This window comes from Pezoporus wallicus, unplaced genomic scaffold (genome assembly GCF_028554395.1).
Source record: "Pezoporus wallicus isolate ANWC-B61680 ecotype Strahan unplaced genomic scaffold, APGP_CSIRO_Pwel_v1 scaffold_2584, whole genome shotgun sequence".
In the NCBI taxonomy this organism is placed as follows: domain Eukaryota; kingdom Metazoa; phylum Chordata; class Aves; order Psittaciformes; family Psittacidae; genus Pezoporus; species Pezoporus wallicus.
The window spans coordinates 13107831-13123511 of record NW_026642851.1 but is presented as its reverse complement, the minus strand read 5'-3'; the positions used below and the strand labels follow the sequence as shown (position 1 = coordinate 13123511).

The 15681-nt window shown below is 37.5% G+C and overlaps 1 protein-coding gene and 1 long non-coding RNA gene across 13 annotated transcripts in view; one reads left to right on the top strand and one right to left on the bottom strand.

The window, feature by feature from the left end:
- PARD3 (par-3 family cell polarity regulator) overlaps window positions 1–15085 on the top strand; it is a 450998-nt gene extending 435913 nt beyond the window's left edge. For all 12 annotated transcript variants that reach the window (XM_057432818.1, XM_057432824.1, XM_057432817.1 and 9 more), the window contains 2 exons: window positions 9402–9529; window positions 12971–15085. In XM_057432818.1, coding sequence (XP_057288801.1) covers window positions 9402–9529; window positions 12971–13364 — 522 coding nt within the window. In that variant the 3' untranslated portion in view covers window positions 13365–15085. The remainder of the gene's footprint in view (window positions 1–9401; window positions 9530–12970) is intronic.
- On the bottom strand, window positions 811–4608 carry LOC130611746 (uncharacterized). The gene is made up of 2 exons (XR_008975298.1): window positions 4418–4608; window positions 811–1029 (listed from the first exon to the last, which is right to left on the bottom strand). It is a non-coding gene; the product is annotated as an uncharacterized LOC130611746 (long non-coding RNA).
- Window positions 15086–15681: the final 596 nt, after the last annotated feature.

The following is a 15681-nucleotide window of genomic DNA, read 5'->3' as shown; positions in this document are numbered from 1 at the left end:
GAAAGAGGGCTGGGTGTAGGAGGTACTTTCCATTAGGCATATCAACTGCTGTTTAGTTCTTCAAATTGAGAGATCTAAGCAGCATTCTTGGGAAAACTATGCATGAGAAAAACTTGCACCCTTGAAGACTTGGGAACTTAACTACTGAAGGTCATGGGCCAAATTTTTGTATATCTATCTAAATGCCATAGCAACTTTAGACAGGCAACTTGGCTTTTATTATAGTTTCTTGTAATGGGGGAGGAGGGAATTATTTGGATGACAGGCTGATTACCTTAGGAATGGAATAATTTCCTAAACTGTGGGTCAGAACAATGACCTTTCCTTTTTCTCTTATTCAAACAAATGGGATCTCTCTGTTTACCCCACTTCTACAGATCATGCAAATGAGCTCAAAGTGATTAATTCAGCTTAATGTATTAATATTAATTCTGAAGCTCATTGTTGCTTTGTAGAAGCTGCTCTGTTGTTAAATACACAGGTGACCAAATGTTTTATTTCAGATAAGTACCTAAAAAAAAAAAAATTGGCCTGGAGCATTTTTGAATCTTTTTTTTTTTCCATCATGTACTCCAGCCTTTCGAGATCACAGTGCTTGGAAAGGATAAACCAATGATCTCATCCATTTCAGCAGTTCACAGTCATTTCAGTGTTAAGGAGCCATAACCCTCTTTCTTAAGGAGTGTGTATTACTTTAACCTATTAGTCTAAAATGATGGACTTTGTTAATATATCCTCTCAAAACAGATCCAGATGTATCATTAAATACCAGTGACACACAAAAAAAGCAAAAATAGTGTACAATAGGTATGCAGGAAAATACTTAAGATACATTTATCAATGTCTTTTCAGTCTTCTCCATCTGTAAGCTGTTGGTTACAAACCGCAGCAATGAAAAGTGCACCTGTGTGTGGAATATTGTTGAAAAGTGTGTTTTCACCTGAGGGAGATGGGTTGCGCAGCCGACTTAAACAAAAGGCTTTATATCCAGAGAGGCATCTGAGCTGCAGGACAGCAGCCAACTCTGGCCTGGTTTGGGTAGAAAGAGAGGAAAAATCCATCCACAGAGAAGTGTGTGCTATGAGGTGATAAGTATTTTGCATTTCTCATTAACAAGCTGATGAGAGGATAGGGAACAAAGTGCTGATGTGATGTGGGACTATTGGTTACTTTAAAGAAGTGTAAATGAACACAAACTTTGCAGTACAAGTAATGGACACCGATGGAAATCTGGCAGCTCTGAGGATATTCAGAGGAGCTCAATAGCTCAGAAACCTGCTAATATGTTATCAAAATGATCCTGTGAAATCACCAACTCCAATCCATCCCAGGCTATTAATGGCCTGTGACACAGGAGTCCAGATACTTGTGACAAATGCCTCCAGTCTCCTCCATGGGTTAGAGACAGATCTCCATGCCATGGAGCACTACATCATGCTTGCTCTGAGTGATACCCGTGGCAGAGGGACCACTGCCTGACCCCATCGCTTTCTAGCTGTGCCCATCAGGTGAAGGCTCTTTCTCTGTACATGAGTAATGTGACAGCGCTGGACTTCTTTGCCCGGCTGTGTTTGCCCTGTCAGTAAACAAACCACTTGACTGCCTATGAGTGTTCAGACACAGGCAGCTTAACAGGCACAAGAAGTGATAGTGATGGAATGAGATGACACCGTATTAAGTAGCGTAACATTTCTGCTCAAGGCCATTTGAATGACACACTGTTAAGGTTTAATAACTAACTGTTGCAACATTGAGCCATCTCTAAAATCCACTAGTTCTGCAGCTGAGTCAAAGCTTTATGGAAGGTGCTTTTGCATTTGTTTATTTTAAGATAACTTTCTCAGGCTTATGTTTTTTTCTCTTACATTGCTTTTTTATGTTTGGTGTTTCAAAAAACACAAAGGTACAAGAGGGTTGCAAGGGCAATGCTATATGCCTGATGTTACATGGGAGAAAAAAATAAATAAAGAAAAATAGCATAAAATATTATTAATCCATTTTAATCCTGCTGGTGTTAATTCCAGTCAGAGTTCACAGAAAGGTGTATCTGGGCATGCAGAATTGCATGGAATCACAGTATGTCTGCTAATATTGAAGGCCCTTGCTGTTGCTATGGTATTTTATACCAATGCAAGGGTTCTTGTGTGGCTGATTCTTCTGGTTCCAAAGTGGAGACTATGGTTTTGTTCTTTCGAGGGTAGTATTGGGTCTGCTGAGGTTTAGCCTTCCTTGTACCAGTCCTGGGGTTGGGAGGATTTTGACTGTACTTTGTTCCTTATCTTGTTTTTTTGCCTAGTCACATCTTAATTAACAGATCCCCCCCTTCAATAACAAAACCACAGCATTATAGCCCTATATGTCATGGGAGTGAACAATCCAGTTTCAAAACAGAGCATATTAAATCCACTGAAAACATTACAACTGCTTACATGTCCTGCTTGTAGAAGCACACCAACGATCAAGATGCTGGGGGACAAAAGTTGGTGGTTCATTTCTTCACCTTTAATAAAATAATCAGCACTAAAAATGGAAAGCAGCAAATTCAATTCACAAATACACCCTGGACTTATATGGACGGTGGGAGAAAACAGGAATTGAGGGACCAGCAAACTCTACTTTAAATATTTAGGGATCAAATAAAAAGATTTTATTTTTTCTAAACAGAAAAGCTAACTGGGTCAAAATAAATCTGCTACCTGACTTGTCTGAGTATAGCTTTATTTATATGCACAAAATTTGTGAAACATAAGCAATTGCACAATTTTCATAGAGGAAAGACCCAGAAGTCCTAATAACATATTTAGGCATGGCCTCCTAGGTAAGTGCTCAGAAAATATAGAGATTATGTGGGTTTCTGTTGGCTGTTGGTGTGCAGATCTTGTCTCGAAGACCAATTTAAAGAAAAAAAATCTTTTTTTTTAATCTGTTTATAGTACTTGTTTCTTATCCCTCATGACATCCTTGTCTCTAAATTGGAGAGACATCAATTTGATAGATGGACTACTCAGTGGATAAAGAACTGGCTGGATGGCCGCACACAAAGAGTTGTGTTCAACGGCTAAGTTTCTAGTTGGAGACCAGTAACGAGTGGTGTTCCTCAGGGATCGGTGTTGGGACCGATCTTGTTCAACATCTTTGCCAGTGACATGGACAGTGGGATTGAGTGTGCCCTCAGCAAGTTTGCCGATGACACCAAGCTGTGTGGTTCGGTTTATGTGCTGGAGGGAAGGAATGCCATCCAGAGGGACCTCGACACACTTGTGAGGTGGGCTGATGCCAACCTTATGAAGTTTAACCATGACAAGTGCAGGGTCCTACACCTGGGTTGGAGCAATCCCAGGCACAGCTACAGGTGGGGCAGAGAAGAGATTCAGAGCAGCCCTGCACAGAAGGACCTGGGGCTGTTGGTCAATGAGAAAGTGAGCATGAGCCAGCTTCAGTGTGTGCTCACAGCCCAGAAAGCCAACTGTATCCTGGGCTGCATCAAAAGGAGCGTGACCAGCAGGTCAAAGGAGGTGATCCTGCCCCTCTGCTCTGCTCTCGTGAGACCTCACCTGGAGTATTGTGTGCAGTTCTGGTGTCCTCAACATAAAAAGGACATGGAACTGTTGGAACAAGTCCAGAGAAGGGCTACGAGGATGATCAGGGGACTGGAGCCCCTCCCGTATGAAGATATATGAACAGCTGGGGCTGTTCAGCCTGGAGAAGAGAAGGCTGCGTGGAGACCTCACAGCAGCCTTCCAGTGTCTGAAGGGGGGCTATAGCGATGCTGGGGAGGGACTCTTCATTAGGGACTGTAGTGATAGGACAAGGGGTAATGGGTTAAAACTTAAACAGGGGAAGTTCAGGTTAGATATAAAGAAGTTCTTTACTGTAAGGGTGGTGAGGCACTGGAATGGGTTGCCCAAGGAAGTTATGAATGCTCCATCCCTGGAGGTGTTCAAGGCCAGGTTAGACAGAGACTTTGGTGACATGGTTTAGTGTGAGGTGTTCTTGCCCATGGCAGGGGGGGTTGGAACTTGATGATCTTAAGGTCCTTTCCAACCCTAACTATTCTACGATTCTATGATCTCTGTATTCACATCCTTGACCTATTCAAAGCCATAATGGATTCTTTCAGAAAAACAAAAACATGTTTTTTATTGTGTACCTTCAACTGTAGCATATTAATTTTACCTGGAAAATTAATAACAGACTATATTCAAAGCAAACATTTTAAATTTTATATCAGGGTGTAAATTATGTAAAATTAGTCAACCCATTAATAAGAAAGAAAAGTAGTATATTAATTCATTCTATTATGAATCCATTTTAAGAGTCTCTTTCAGGATATTTTATTCAAGGTATTAGGTGATACCTAATGGAGTATTTCAGTAGACAAAGAATACCTTAGGACCCAAATTGCTGTTTCTCCTACCCCAGTAGGTTCAGAGGGGAAACCAAAGTTAAGAAGGGCAGCCTCTCCACAGGTAGTTTCTCTTCAGCTCTGTAGTTACTATCCATTCTGTGTCAAACCTGCAAAGGATTTCATAAAATGCCAGCAATTTCTTGCCAACATTTAAACTCTGACTCTAGATTTCATATTTAAAACTTTTTTCCACCACTAGTTTCAATCTTTTTTACAAAATGGAAAATGAAGATAGAAGATTTTAAAAAGAAATGAAACAATTTTAGTTTGTAAACAAACGATTTATAGCTCACAGGCATGCAGTGCATGTAAATACCTCAGGCAGAATTTCAGGGCTAAATGATTTGTTTCTACCATGCTGAAGATTTTCTTTCTGTTGCTGCTATACACAGAAATCTTTATCCCATACCACACCATTCAGCTTCCTACATATGCACCATAGAAAGATACACAAAGGGATGGGATTTTTCTTATTACATGGTGCTTGAATTAATACACACACCTGTTGACAATTTTTAAAGGAAATATTGCTACATGTACTGTTCACCATAGCAACATAAACAGAAAGATGGAAGTAAAAATAGTTTCAAGGACATGTCCCAGAACCACTGTATGTTTTTTATCACTCTGAATTTTGATATACACAGTTACTGGATTGTCTGTCATCTGTGCCAAGTACATTTACACATAAAGCAGGCAAGATCATTTAATCTCATCTATGTCTAATCAGTGCTGAACTGTAAGAACCGTGGATGTTTTGGGGGCCTTGTGTCTACTGACTTCCAGGTGAACTTGAAACTCCTTGGTTAAACACAGAGCTTAATCTGGAAAAAAATAGCATATTTATTTTATATTAAATAATGGTCTTTTTAATAACAGGGAAAATACTAAGGGACTTGTTCCTTTATTAATCTACCTATTAACTGCTTCTTTGTCAACACAAAGGAGTTCTATGATTCTGAGTAAGCATTACTCCCAGTTTGTCCCTTTGGGAGTAGGCTTTTGGATAGGTGTGTCACCTCAAGTGGTGGATCCCTGTCACCTGAAGTGGTTGAATCTCCCTGAAAATCCAGTGCCCTGGATCTCACCCATGATCTCCTCTGCAATTCTCTGTGGCAACTTTGATCTGTGCCAGTCCTGGAGGATCCCTGCTGCCACCATGCAGAGCTACACTCCATGTGCAGAAATGCCATTCTGCAGGGAAAGAAACGGCATGGGCAGCCACTGGTGTAGCAAGGAAAGAGAGGAGGTACCTTAATCTGTAAAATATGCTGCCCTTTACTGCTGGTAGTGGTGAGTGCAATGTGAGACATGGGCATACATTCTCTGTGAATTGAAAAAAATGTTATTTGCATAAAATGAGAAATCTGTAGAAACTTCTAACTTTGCAGTCCTGGTTTTAAAGTAATGCCTCTTTGAGAAAAGAGCTGTGTAATTTCATGTATCTTAAAGCACAGTTTTACATATTGAGTATTGTTTAACAATGCTGAACACAATAACTATCATTGCCACTTAAATGTACTGTGGAAGACATGAACATACATTTATTTGTATAATGCAGTCTTGGTTGTTATTGTGGCCTTGACCACATCCTGATTTAAAAGGTCAGTGCTTGTCATACAGCTCATTGCAAACAAGTCCAGAGTTCTTATCAATCTGTGCTGTGAAGACTGAGCTGTTGCCAGGTTTGTTGGATGATTTCAGATTGTTATAATTATAGTTAGCCTTGTGTTGATATCAGTGTTAAAATTACTGTTATGTGTATTCCTTATACATGTTCCTTGGTTGCTGTTGAAAGATATGAAAATAATTCACCCTTTTTTTTTTAATTACCTCCATTTTGTACTGACATAAACAGGGTATACTTTTATATAGATGTGTGTTTGTGTATATATTTTGTATAAATATGTATGTATAATAGAATACTTTGGGGACTGAGACAAAATAGCCATTTAGCTTTTGAAGACTAAAGTTTCTTATGATATAAATATTTTTGGTTTAGATTCTTTAATTGAAAGCATACTAAGAAGATAAATCACTGTATGGTGATTTTTATTTTTCTGAACAAGTTAAGGATCCAAAAAGCAGTATTTAAGACTTTAAGCCTTTGTATAATCATAACCATATACCAAGGGAACTCATTATGGTATCACTGAGGTTTTTAATGCAAAGATTTGAAAGAAAGGTCTTTTCATTAATAAGATGGTTGAATATACCTATGTGTTATGATATGGAATATTTGATTACAAACAGGCAGAGTTTATGTCTCCTTGATATATTTTTTGGATGCTTGAAATCAGATAGCAGATTTGATTATAGGGACGACTTCTTGTAGATGTGAACAACATGCAGACAGGACTCTAAATAAGTATCCTTTTCAGATTAGTTAAGTCTTGCAAATCCATTTAGTTTAACAGGGTGTACAGGTACTCATACCTTCAGAAAATCAGATAATGGATTTTAGATATTTGCTTTTAGACCCATCAAATTATAAATGCTGTCCATTAGATTAAATTCTTTGTGACCTGCAGAGAATCCAGACCTGACTCCTGAGGTCCAGTTATTCTGGGCATGCCCTACAATGGGCACACAGGCGTGATAGCCCCTGCCTCTATTCAACCACTGGTTCCTTTGTGCATTAAAAAAAAAAAAAAAAAAATCTCTGAAGCTACATTTTGATCTTAGTCCATTCATAGTCCATTAGGGCTTTCAAAGCTCTGTCACTTTAGTAAAGGCTTTTGTGGCAGCTTCAGCTCTGGGCACATGTGTGTGCATGTACTTGCATTCATGCTTTCTAGATGATGTACTTTAGTGTTTTCTAAAAACCTAAATTGAGTAGCAGCTCAATTTCCACTCCACCTGTTTGGTAATTTAAGCATTCTCTGTACTGTAAAATTCTTTAATATGTTATATTTACAGTGAAATAAAAGAAAAGTCAAATCTGTGTTTTCAAAGAGAAGCAATTCTGATTTCATGTCTTATATGTGAAAACTACTGTCTCACATATGACACAATGTAGCTGCAAGCTTTCCACCATTGTTAAATTAGAACCCATGAAATGAGGAGATTTTCTCTAAAATCTTAGTTTAAATATTTTCATTCCTTATGGAGAAGTTGAGATGGGAACTTCTGAGTTTCCCTGTGGTTCTCTGTAAACTGCTTATAACCACACTGGAGAGAATTCACAAGTAAATCTTGTGATTTTTAGGTAATCACTTGCTTCCATAAGCTGAGCTCTTCAATAAAATACCAAATGTCAGATGACTCTCAATAAAGTCAAGAAAGTTAGAAATGTTGACATATGCAATAACTGAAACCCTGCTCTGTATGTGTTGCCCTCATTTAATATAGTAGGAAATCTCCATGGGGGTTGTTGGTTTGGACATACATATGTACAGCTTATTCATCTTGAAGAAAATTTCTCATGAGGCTGACACACTCACGAGGCTCTCAACGTGTTGCTTCATCACACCATTCCTAAAGCATTTTTCATTAGAACTACTGTTTTACTGAGGTTTTTACAGAATAAGTCTATTTTGAACTAGACATCAATGTTGTATTAAGGATTCTCTTCAATAAGTTCTCCATTACTCATAGTTTATGCTTTCACATTCTGATTCTTTTGCACAATAATCTTTTCATAATAGGAAAGGCAGTTGTCACCGAACTGTATCTGTTAAATTCTGAGCCAAGACTGATGCCCTGTCAGAAGTTTATTTTTATCAAAAATGAACTTTCTAAATGTTGTACATCTGTTTCAAATTTGTTGTGTTTCTGGCTACCTGCAGGCAATTTATTGTATAGTGTGACAAAGGAGAAGTTTATGTCACAAATGGCAACTTTCTAGTTTCTAAAACTTGACTTCATTTTATGAAGCTTTTGCAAAGCCTTTTATCTTGCAGATATTTATGAGCCATTATGACATCTTTCTGCTGCAGAAATTATAATGGTTAAAACAAGAGATGTTTGTTTAGAGGGAAGGTACAAATGAAAAGGCGAAAATGCTTTAAAAAAAAGCAAGTCAGAGACAAGCTGTTTCAGTTCCAGGCTCAGATAAGTGGTTATGCTCCCTAACCTCTGAGTGATTAGGCTTACACATTTTGAGTAGAACTGGCAATTTTAAGGAGATAGATAAAATAATGCTCTATTTCTTTGTTAGGTGAAACCAGATTATTAAAACAAGAAAACCCCATAATATTCTATGACTTTTTTAGCACCTTATTTGCAATTTGAAATCACAAAATCTGAAGACAGTAGTAATGTAAAATGAAAAGTGCTCTCTCTACAAAAGTAAACTTTTTCATAATCCAAAGTTTGAATGAAGCCATTCTTTCAGATCTTGATAAGTAATGCTCTCTATTCCCAGAAAGGCCATCCATTTTCACTTGCTTTTAGTACTGGCCTCAAATTTTCGAATTGTCATCTGATGAAAATGTTATCTAAAATCCTTCTCAGAGATACAGGATTCCCCTGTCTCCACAAGAGACTTGCTAAAGCTATCTACTCGATCATGTTGAACCAGAAAACGTTTCCTTATCTCTTAGAAAAGCAATCAGTGCATGTCTGGACCACCAGCAAAATGGGATGGTTTCACTAAGAGCATCAATTGAGCATATTGGTGAGGTTTGAAAGAGCTGCTGTGCTCCATCCTCCCTCCGATCTTTATTGGGGTAAAACTTAGTATTACCATAGCTAGGCTAACGTACAGTGCCTGAAGATCTGTTCCACCAACTTAGTTTTAATTTCAGTGTTATACCATAATCCATAATCCATAATCCATTCTGGACCAATATTTTCTTGATATATCTCAGAAATGGTACAACAGCACAGGACACTGTTATGGGTCAGAATTTAACCTAATTAGTGTGAAAAAGCTACCTGAACCACATGTTGAAACAAATGTAACCATATGTGTACAATAGCAACTTAAATGGTAGCTCTTTTGTGGGTATTTTTCTGCTTTGTTGAAGACATTTTCATTTTCATTTTGTAGCCAAGCACCAAGACGTACTCACAGAGTGGCAGACACTCAGTATCAGTAGAGGTTCAAATGCAGCGGCAGCGGCAAGAAGAAAGGGAGAGTTTCCAGCAAGCTCAGCGGCAGTACAGCTCATTACCCAGGTATGGTAACTGTCTGAATCTATTCAATGTATATAACCCTAGAGCTAATTTCATTTGTGGAAGGAAAATGTTGTACTTAGTGCAGACATTTTTGTTTAGCATTGATATAAGGTGGAATGTGTTTGGTGTGGAAGAGGCATAAAATTTCTTAAGTGAGAGCATGTGGCAGCCGTTTACTTTAGGAGGATTACTTCAGAGCTGATTTCAGTGGGATTTTTCAGCACCCAGCAGAATTGAGCACCCAACAGAACTGAGACACTGAAACAAAGCTATTCTTTGTGACACACCATCCAGTTTAAATTTCTGCAATTAGAAAACTCTCCTGAGCATGACATGGGTTGTCCCCTTTTGACATGTCAGACTATATTTTTTTTCTGCTGCCTAATTCTTTACTGGATAGAAATTCTATCTTTGTGATGCTAATACAGAGCGAATATTAAAAGGAAAAAAAAATCTCAAGACCTCAAACAAAAGAATACAGAACTGAGAAACTCCAAAAAATCAAAGACCTTCATGTTTCCCATATACATATATTTCTTCTAAATTACTGAGTCATTAGCAAAGGAATACTGAAAAATAATATACTTTTCATCTAAACAAATTTGTATTTTAAAAAAACTTAGATTTGCTGTTTGAGAAAAATTGGTATTTACTTGATATTTAGCTTTAAGAATTATTAAAAGTTTGCTCAACTAGTATTGTACATTAATTATCATAGTCAAGGACTGTGCAAATACTGGTTTTATTTTCAAATATCAGTGGCAATGGTTGAATGAAGAATCCTTAACACCAGAAGTTAATGTCAAATTCCTTTCCAACAAGGTCCTGTTATTTTTTGTGTCCCATGTGGAAATGGTATGTAAAAAAATTTTATGACGTGTTTTAACAAGCATACCATAACTCCCTTTTTTTCTGGGGAAGCAAACAGAAGCTTCATAATCAAAGTTTTCTAAGCATGAACTCTTATCCTACCAACATCTTTGAAAGTAAAAGAGATCTCTCAGATTTTCACATGCTATAGCACCTTTCGGTGTAGAATCTTTCTGTTAAATATGCAAGGTGGGAAAGGAAAATGTAAAGTTAATGTGTTTTCTTAGATTGTTTGTTAGTCATTCTGAAGATCTTTTATATTCCCTTTGCTTCTTATCTCTACCTTCCTTCTGAAGTGACCACACCTATTAATGCCATGTTGTGTTCCTGGAGAAATTCTCTTTCAGTTTTGCTAGTTCCAGCAACGCACAGATTGGATGGAAGAGCACAGATGCTAATGTCTCTTTTAAGCTGGGGAGGGTATTTTTAGTTTTAAAACTATGATTCTTAAAACTCGGTTACCCTGTTCTGCTCAATAACTGGTAGCATGTAAAAGCTGGAAGATAGTTGGATACAGTTCCAGTGGCAGAAATTAATAATTCTAACGAGAAAATTAATTTACAAGAAATTTGTAAAATAATGCTTTGGGTCATAGAAATGCTTGTTTAGACTGAGAATTTCCTTCAGTGCAGTTTCCAACATGAGAAATTATAGCAAGCTAGCACTGCATGTTACTGAGTAATTAATGATAATTTGATGACTTTGAGCACTCTGCGTATTTGAGCTGTGCTGAGAGAGGAATGAATTTCAGGACCTTGGGCTAAAGTTGAGTGCTGTAAATACCATGATACTCCTATAACAAGCTGGGACAACCCATTATCTAGCTTTACAAACTGTTTGCAACTCTGTGACTGATCTTTAAAAAAAATCTTATTGTTACTCTGAAACTTAGGTCCCAAGCTTAATGTTGTAACTGTGGCTTTGTAATGATTAAAGTTTCTACACTGGATTCATTCTTGAGCTTTGTTGCTTTTCATCTTGTATAGTCTCTAGGATCCTCCTTTTTTCCCCTTTGTAAATTCAAATCGTTAGTAGTGAAGGCAAATAAATTCTTGCGTCAGTTTTAAAGGATCTTCCCAGAAAGACAGGGAAAGTGGGCCAACTAATTCTGAACAAGTACCAGAAAACAGAAAATTAAATCAGTTCAGCTAGTCATCCTCTTGTCCCATGTGAAACTGTAAAAGCAATGTTTAACTCCAAGTTAATTTTCTAGCACTTAAGATTTATCTTGCTCTAGATCAGAAACCTGACAGTTTCGTAGCCTACAGAGGTTCGTTCAATTTGCTCTTGTTCCAGGGAGTGATAAAACATGGCACAGAAACATCTTTTCTTTGGCGAAGTTGGATATGCAAATATCAAGACCAGCTTTAAAAATTTGCATAAGAACTTACATTATGTTGTAATTTATGCTGAAATAATTTACATTTGTCCTGAATAACAATTTTCATCCAGAGGTCTCAAAATCTATTACGAAATAAGGTGGATATGGTCATTTTCAAATTACATGTGTGGAAGGAAGATTGCAAAAACATAAGGTGACTTCTTGGTTTTACTAATGCTAGAAATATTCTCTGGGTCTCCTATGTCTTCATTTCATATGCATTGGATGAGGCCACATTGAGTCATGTGTGTTGACATGAGAAACCAAGCCACATACAAACAACTAAATGAATTTCTTATTGATTAACGTCACAATATATTCTGTTTTACTGCTTGATTCTCATACACTATCTCCTTTGCTGCTGCACAAAATTGTTTTGCTTTATCATCACCAATCTATTTTAAATTCATAAAAGCATCTAGCAGCTTGATAGTAAATTAAAGCTATTTCAAAACCATAATCTGTCTTTAAAATAATGTGATGGTTTATTGTGAAAAGAGATAAGAATTTGTAATTCCTATATATATTTGATTTATTTATCTACCCTCCTGGAGCCAAAAAAAAAATGAGCAAAAAAGGTTATCTCTGCCTTTTCTTTCATGAAAGCTATAGTAAACTGGGAAACAGCCCTGATAGCACAAAATTCTTTAGTTCTGGAAATGGGAGGAAGAAACTCTCATCTGTGTAAACTACCTATCAATAATGAGCTTTATCTTCTGTCTTGTGCAGTGTTAGAACAAGTGCTCTAAAGATCTGCCTGTTGCATTTTTAATCAAGCATGAGTCCAGATTCAAATCTTTCATGAGTGACTTTACAAGTGCTGGCTGTTATCTGGTTTCTTAAGAAGCACAATGTCTTAGGTCTTTCCTAGTCTGCAACTGAACTGTAGCACTTTTCTCGAGAACATGATCGTGGTTGTAGCACTGGATGGGTTTTCATGACATATTCCTCCTGAAGAGGCACAGAAATAGAGTTCAACTCTATAGGAAATGTTCTTCTAACAAAAGAGGCAAGATGCCTCTTTGATGCCTCTTTGCAGCAGAAGAGAATGTGACTTCTGGAGAATGCGATAGCTGGGGGAAACCTGATGGCATTGCAGAAGCACCCTTCTTTCCAGGAATTGTTTTTAGTAACAGTACAAATGGAACCGGAACATTTGTCTTAAAAACATCTTCTATTTTTCTTTCCAGGCAAAGCAGAAAAAATGCCAGTTCTGTATCACAAGACTCCTGGGAGCAGAGCTATTCCCCTGGAGAAGGATTCCAGACTGCAAAGGAAAATCCCAGATATTCCAGCTACCAGGGATCAAGGAATGGCTATATGGGGGGACATGGCTTCAATGCCAGGGTAATGCTAGAAACACAAGAATTGCTTCGTCAGGAGCAGAGGCGGAAAGAGCAACAACTGAAAAAAAAAACTTCTTCTGAAGGGCCTAGCAACTATGACTCTTATAAGAAAATTCAGGACCCTAACTATACCCCTCCTAAAGGTCCTTTTAGGCAAGATGTACCTCCTTCACCATCTCAGGTAGCGAGGCTGAACAGATTGCAAACACCAGAAAAGGGAAGACCATTTTATTCTTGAGGTGAAGAAAATGAAGATCAACTTATCATGCAATAAGGAACATTTTCATACAAAGACTTATATTTTGAAAACTTTTTAAACTGATGGTACTAAGGAATATATCTGTTGTCTGTTTCAGTGCCTTTAAAATTCAGGCAAAGCATTGGTGGGCCTTATGTCTTTGCCGTTCTAGCTCAAGTGTTGAATTCATGGAAGGATGTTCCACCATTTGACAATCAAAGTGGAAGTAAGCAATGCTGCCCCTGCGTACCGAGTCCCATAGCCCAGTCAGTAGTTGTCAATGGCTTATTACTAGGATTTGTTGTAATGTGTTTTATTTTGCGGTGACTTATTACACCAACATGCAGCTTTGTGGCATAAAATTAATGAATTTGAGGTTGAAGGAAGCATTGACATGTTCTTTTTTATTTCTCTTGGGTCAGGAGGAGGGTTACATATCACTCTTGAGTGGAGGAAGCTTAGCTCTACTCTGGATTGCAGTTGCAGTTCTAAGATGTTTTATGGTGAAGTCATTACCAGCCTTTGTTGATCAATATTTAAGTGTCTATATGCTGAAAAACTATCTTTTTCCTATTACGCACATATGCACTGTTTTTCTCTCTCTTCCCACTCTGAGCTTATTAAAAAAGCCTTTATCCTGACTCATGAGGAAAACAATATTAAGCTTTCCGTTATCCTGAGAACCCTGTTACAATTGCCTTATAATCTTAATACACAGTCCGTTACAAATGAAATAACTGGAGAGAGACATTTATACAATCACAGCCAAGCCCTTGATAAGCATATTTTGCTATTTTATTGAAGATGGGAAATTATGAACAAACATACAACTGAGTTCTGTTTTGCTTTACTTCTAAATTAATTTTGTCTTATGACACTTGTGTCTAGGAAGAGAGCTAGGGAGGGTATTGTCCCGGTGTCATCTGATGCACTGTTGTCTTTGGGCAAATTTTGGAGATAGCTTGAAGCAAGAGCAGAAGAAATCAAACATTTTCTTTGGATCAAACAAGTGAAAAGAAAACAATTCCTTCTTTCTACAATTTGTGAAGCTTTGTGGAGAATTGTCTTGTGCTTCCATATACTGTATTGTTGAATCATGATGCTACATTAAAAATAAACCTGTAAGTATATGAATGAGAGAGAAGTGGAGACAAACTGTTACACATCATCCTGAAAACATGTCAGTATCCAAAAATTACTAAAGCAAAAATGATTGCTCTAGGAGTGAGTAACATTTGAATGTGCATATGGGATATGAGAATTTCTTTTGCAGCAGCTGCTTTTTATGTTTGTTGGTCTGAAGTTCATGTATTGTAAAAAATATAGCTGGGTTGCTGAAGTGCCTGCAAATCCTTATGTGAAAAGGCTTGAGAATGGATCTCAGCATATCATGTACAAAAAGGAAAGAAAGCAAGAACGAAAATCATGTATTGTGTGATTTTAAAAAATGCCTATTTTTTTTTTTTTTTTACTGGCACATTTTATTTTTGCGCCAACTTGTTTCTAGAATATATGTGAAATATCAGCACACATATCTGTGTCTTTTATGCCTGTTTGTTAATGGTTTTTGTTGTTAATAATGTACTCCATGTTTAAAAGTTGTTATTAGTATAAGCACAGTGACATTGGATGACAATAGCTCTTTTATGCAGAATTTACAAAGCTGTGTAAAACGGCTTTCCTTGTACATATGAAATTTAGAATAAAAGGCTGTTTCCATTCTTGTCTTGGTGTTGCTTGTATACCCTTATGAGAACTCTGCAGACATTGAGTTTAAAAATATTTAACAGATGTTATTTTATCCTATTCCTAATGGTTTGCGTGTGTCTTTCTGTATGTGCTGATAAACATCAGCAAAAGAAAACGATTTACAGCCCAGCTGAAAGCCTGAAGACTATCCTCAGAGGGGAAAAAACACTCAGTTTAATGTCTTCTGTTATTTTAGGCTATACCTGTGACATTTAAAAGGTACATTCCTAAGACTAACCTCTGTGGCAAAAATCTTTCATGCTGTAGCAGACTCCTCTCCCTGAGGAAAGTACTGTCAGAAGGGCACCCACTGTCCTCTGGCCAATTCTAGGCACATTGTGAAGAAGCCCCCTCTGCACTGAGCATGTGTTTTGGGCTTTGATGGGAGGCCTTCACAGGAATGTAGACATGGTGAAAAGCAGGAGAAAGCAGATTTATGAATAAAGCAATATTTACGGTGCCAGTGATACTGGTTCCCCCATTAGTACTGGAGCTGTGTCTGGTTTTCTCCCTCTTCCCCTTTTGTTGGATACTGCAGGAATGTCAATCGTAATTCTGTATATTCATG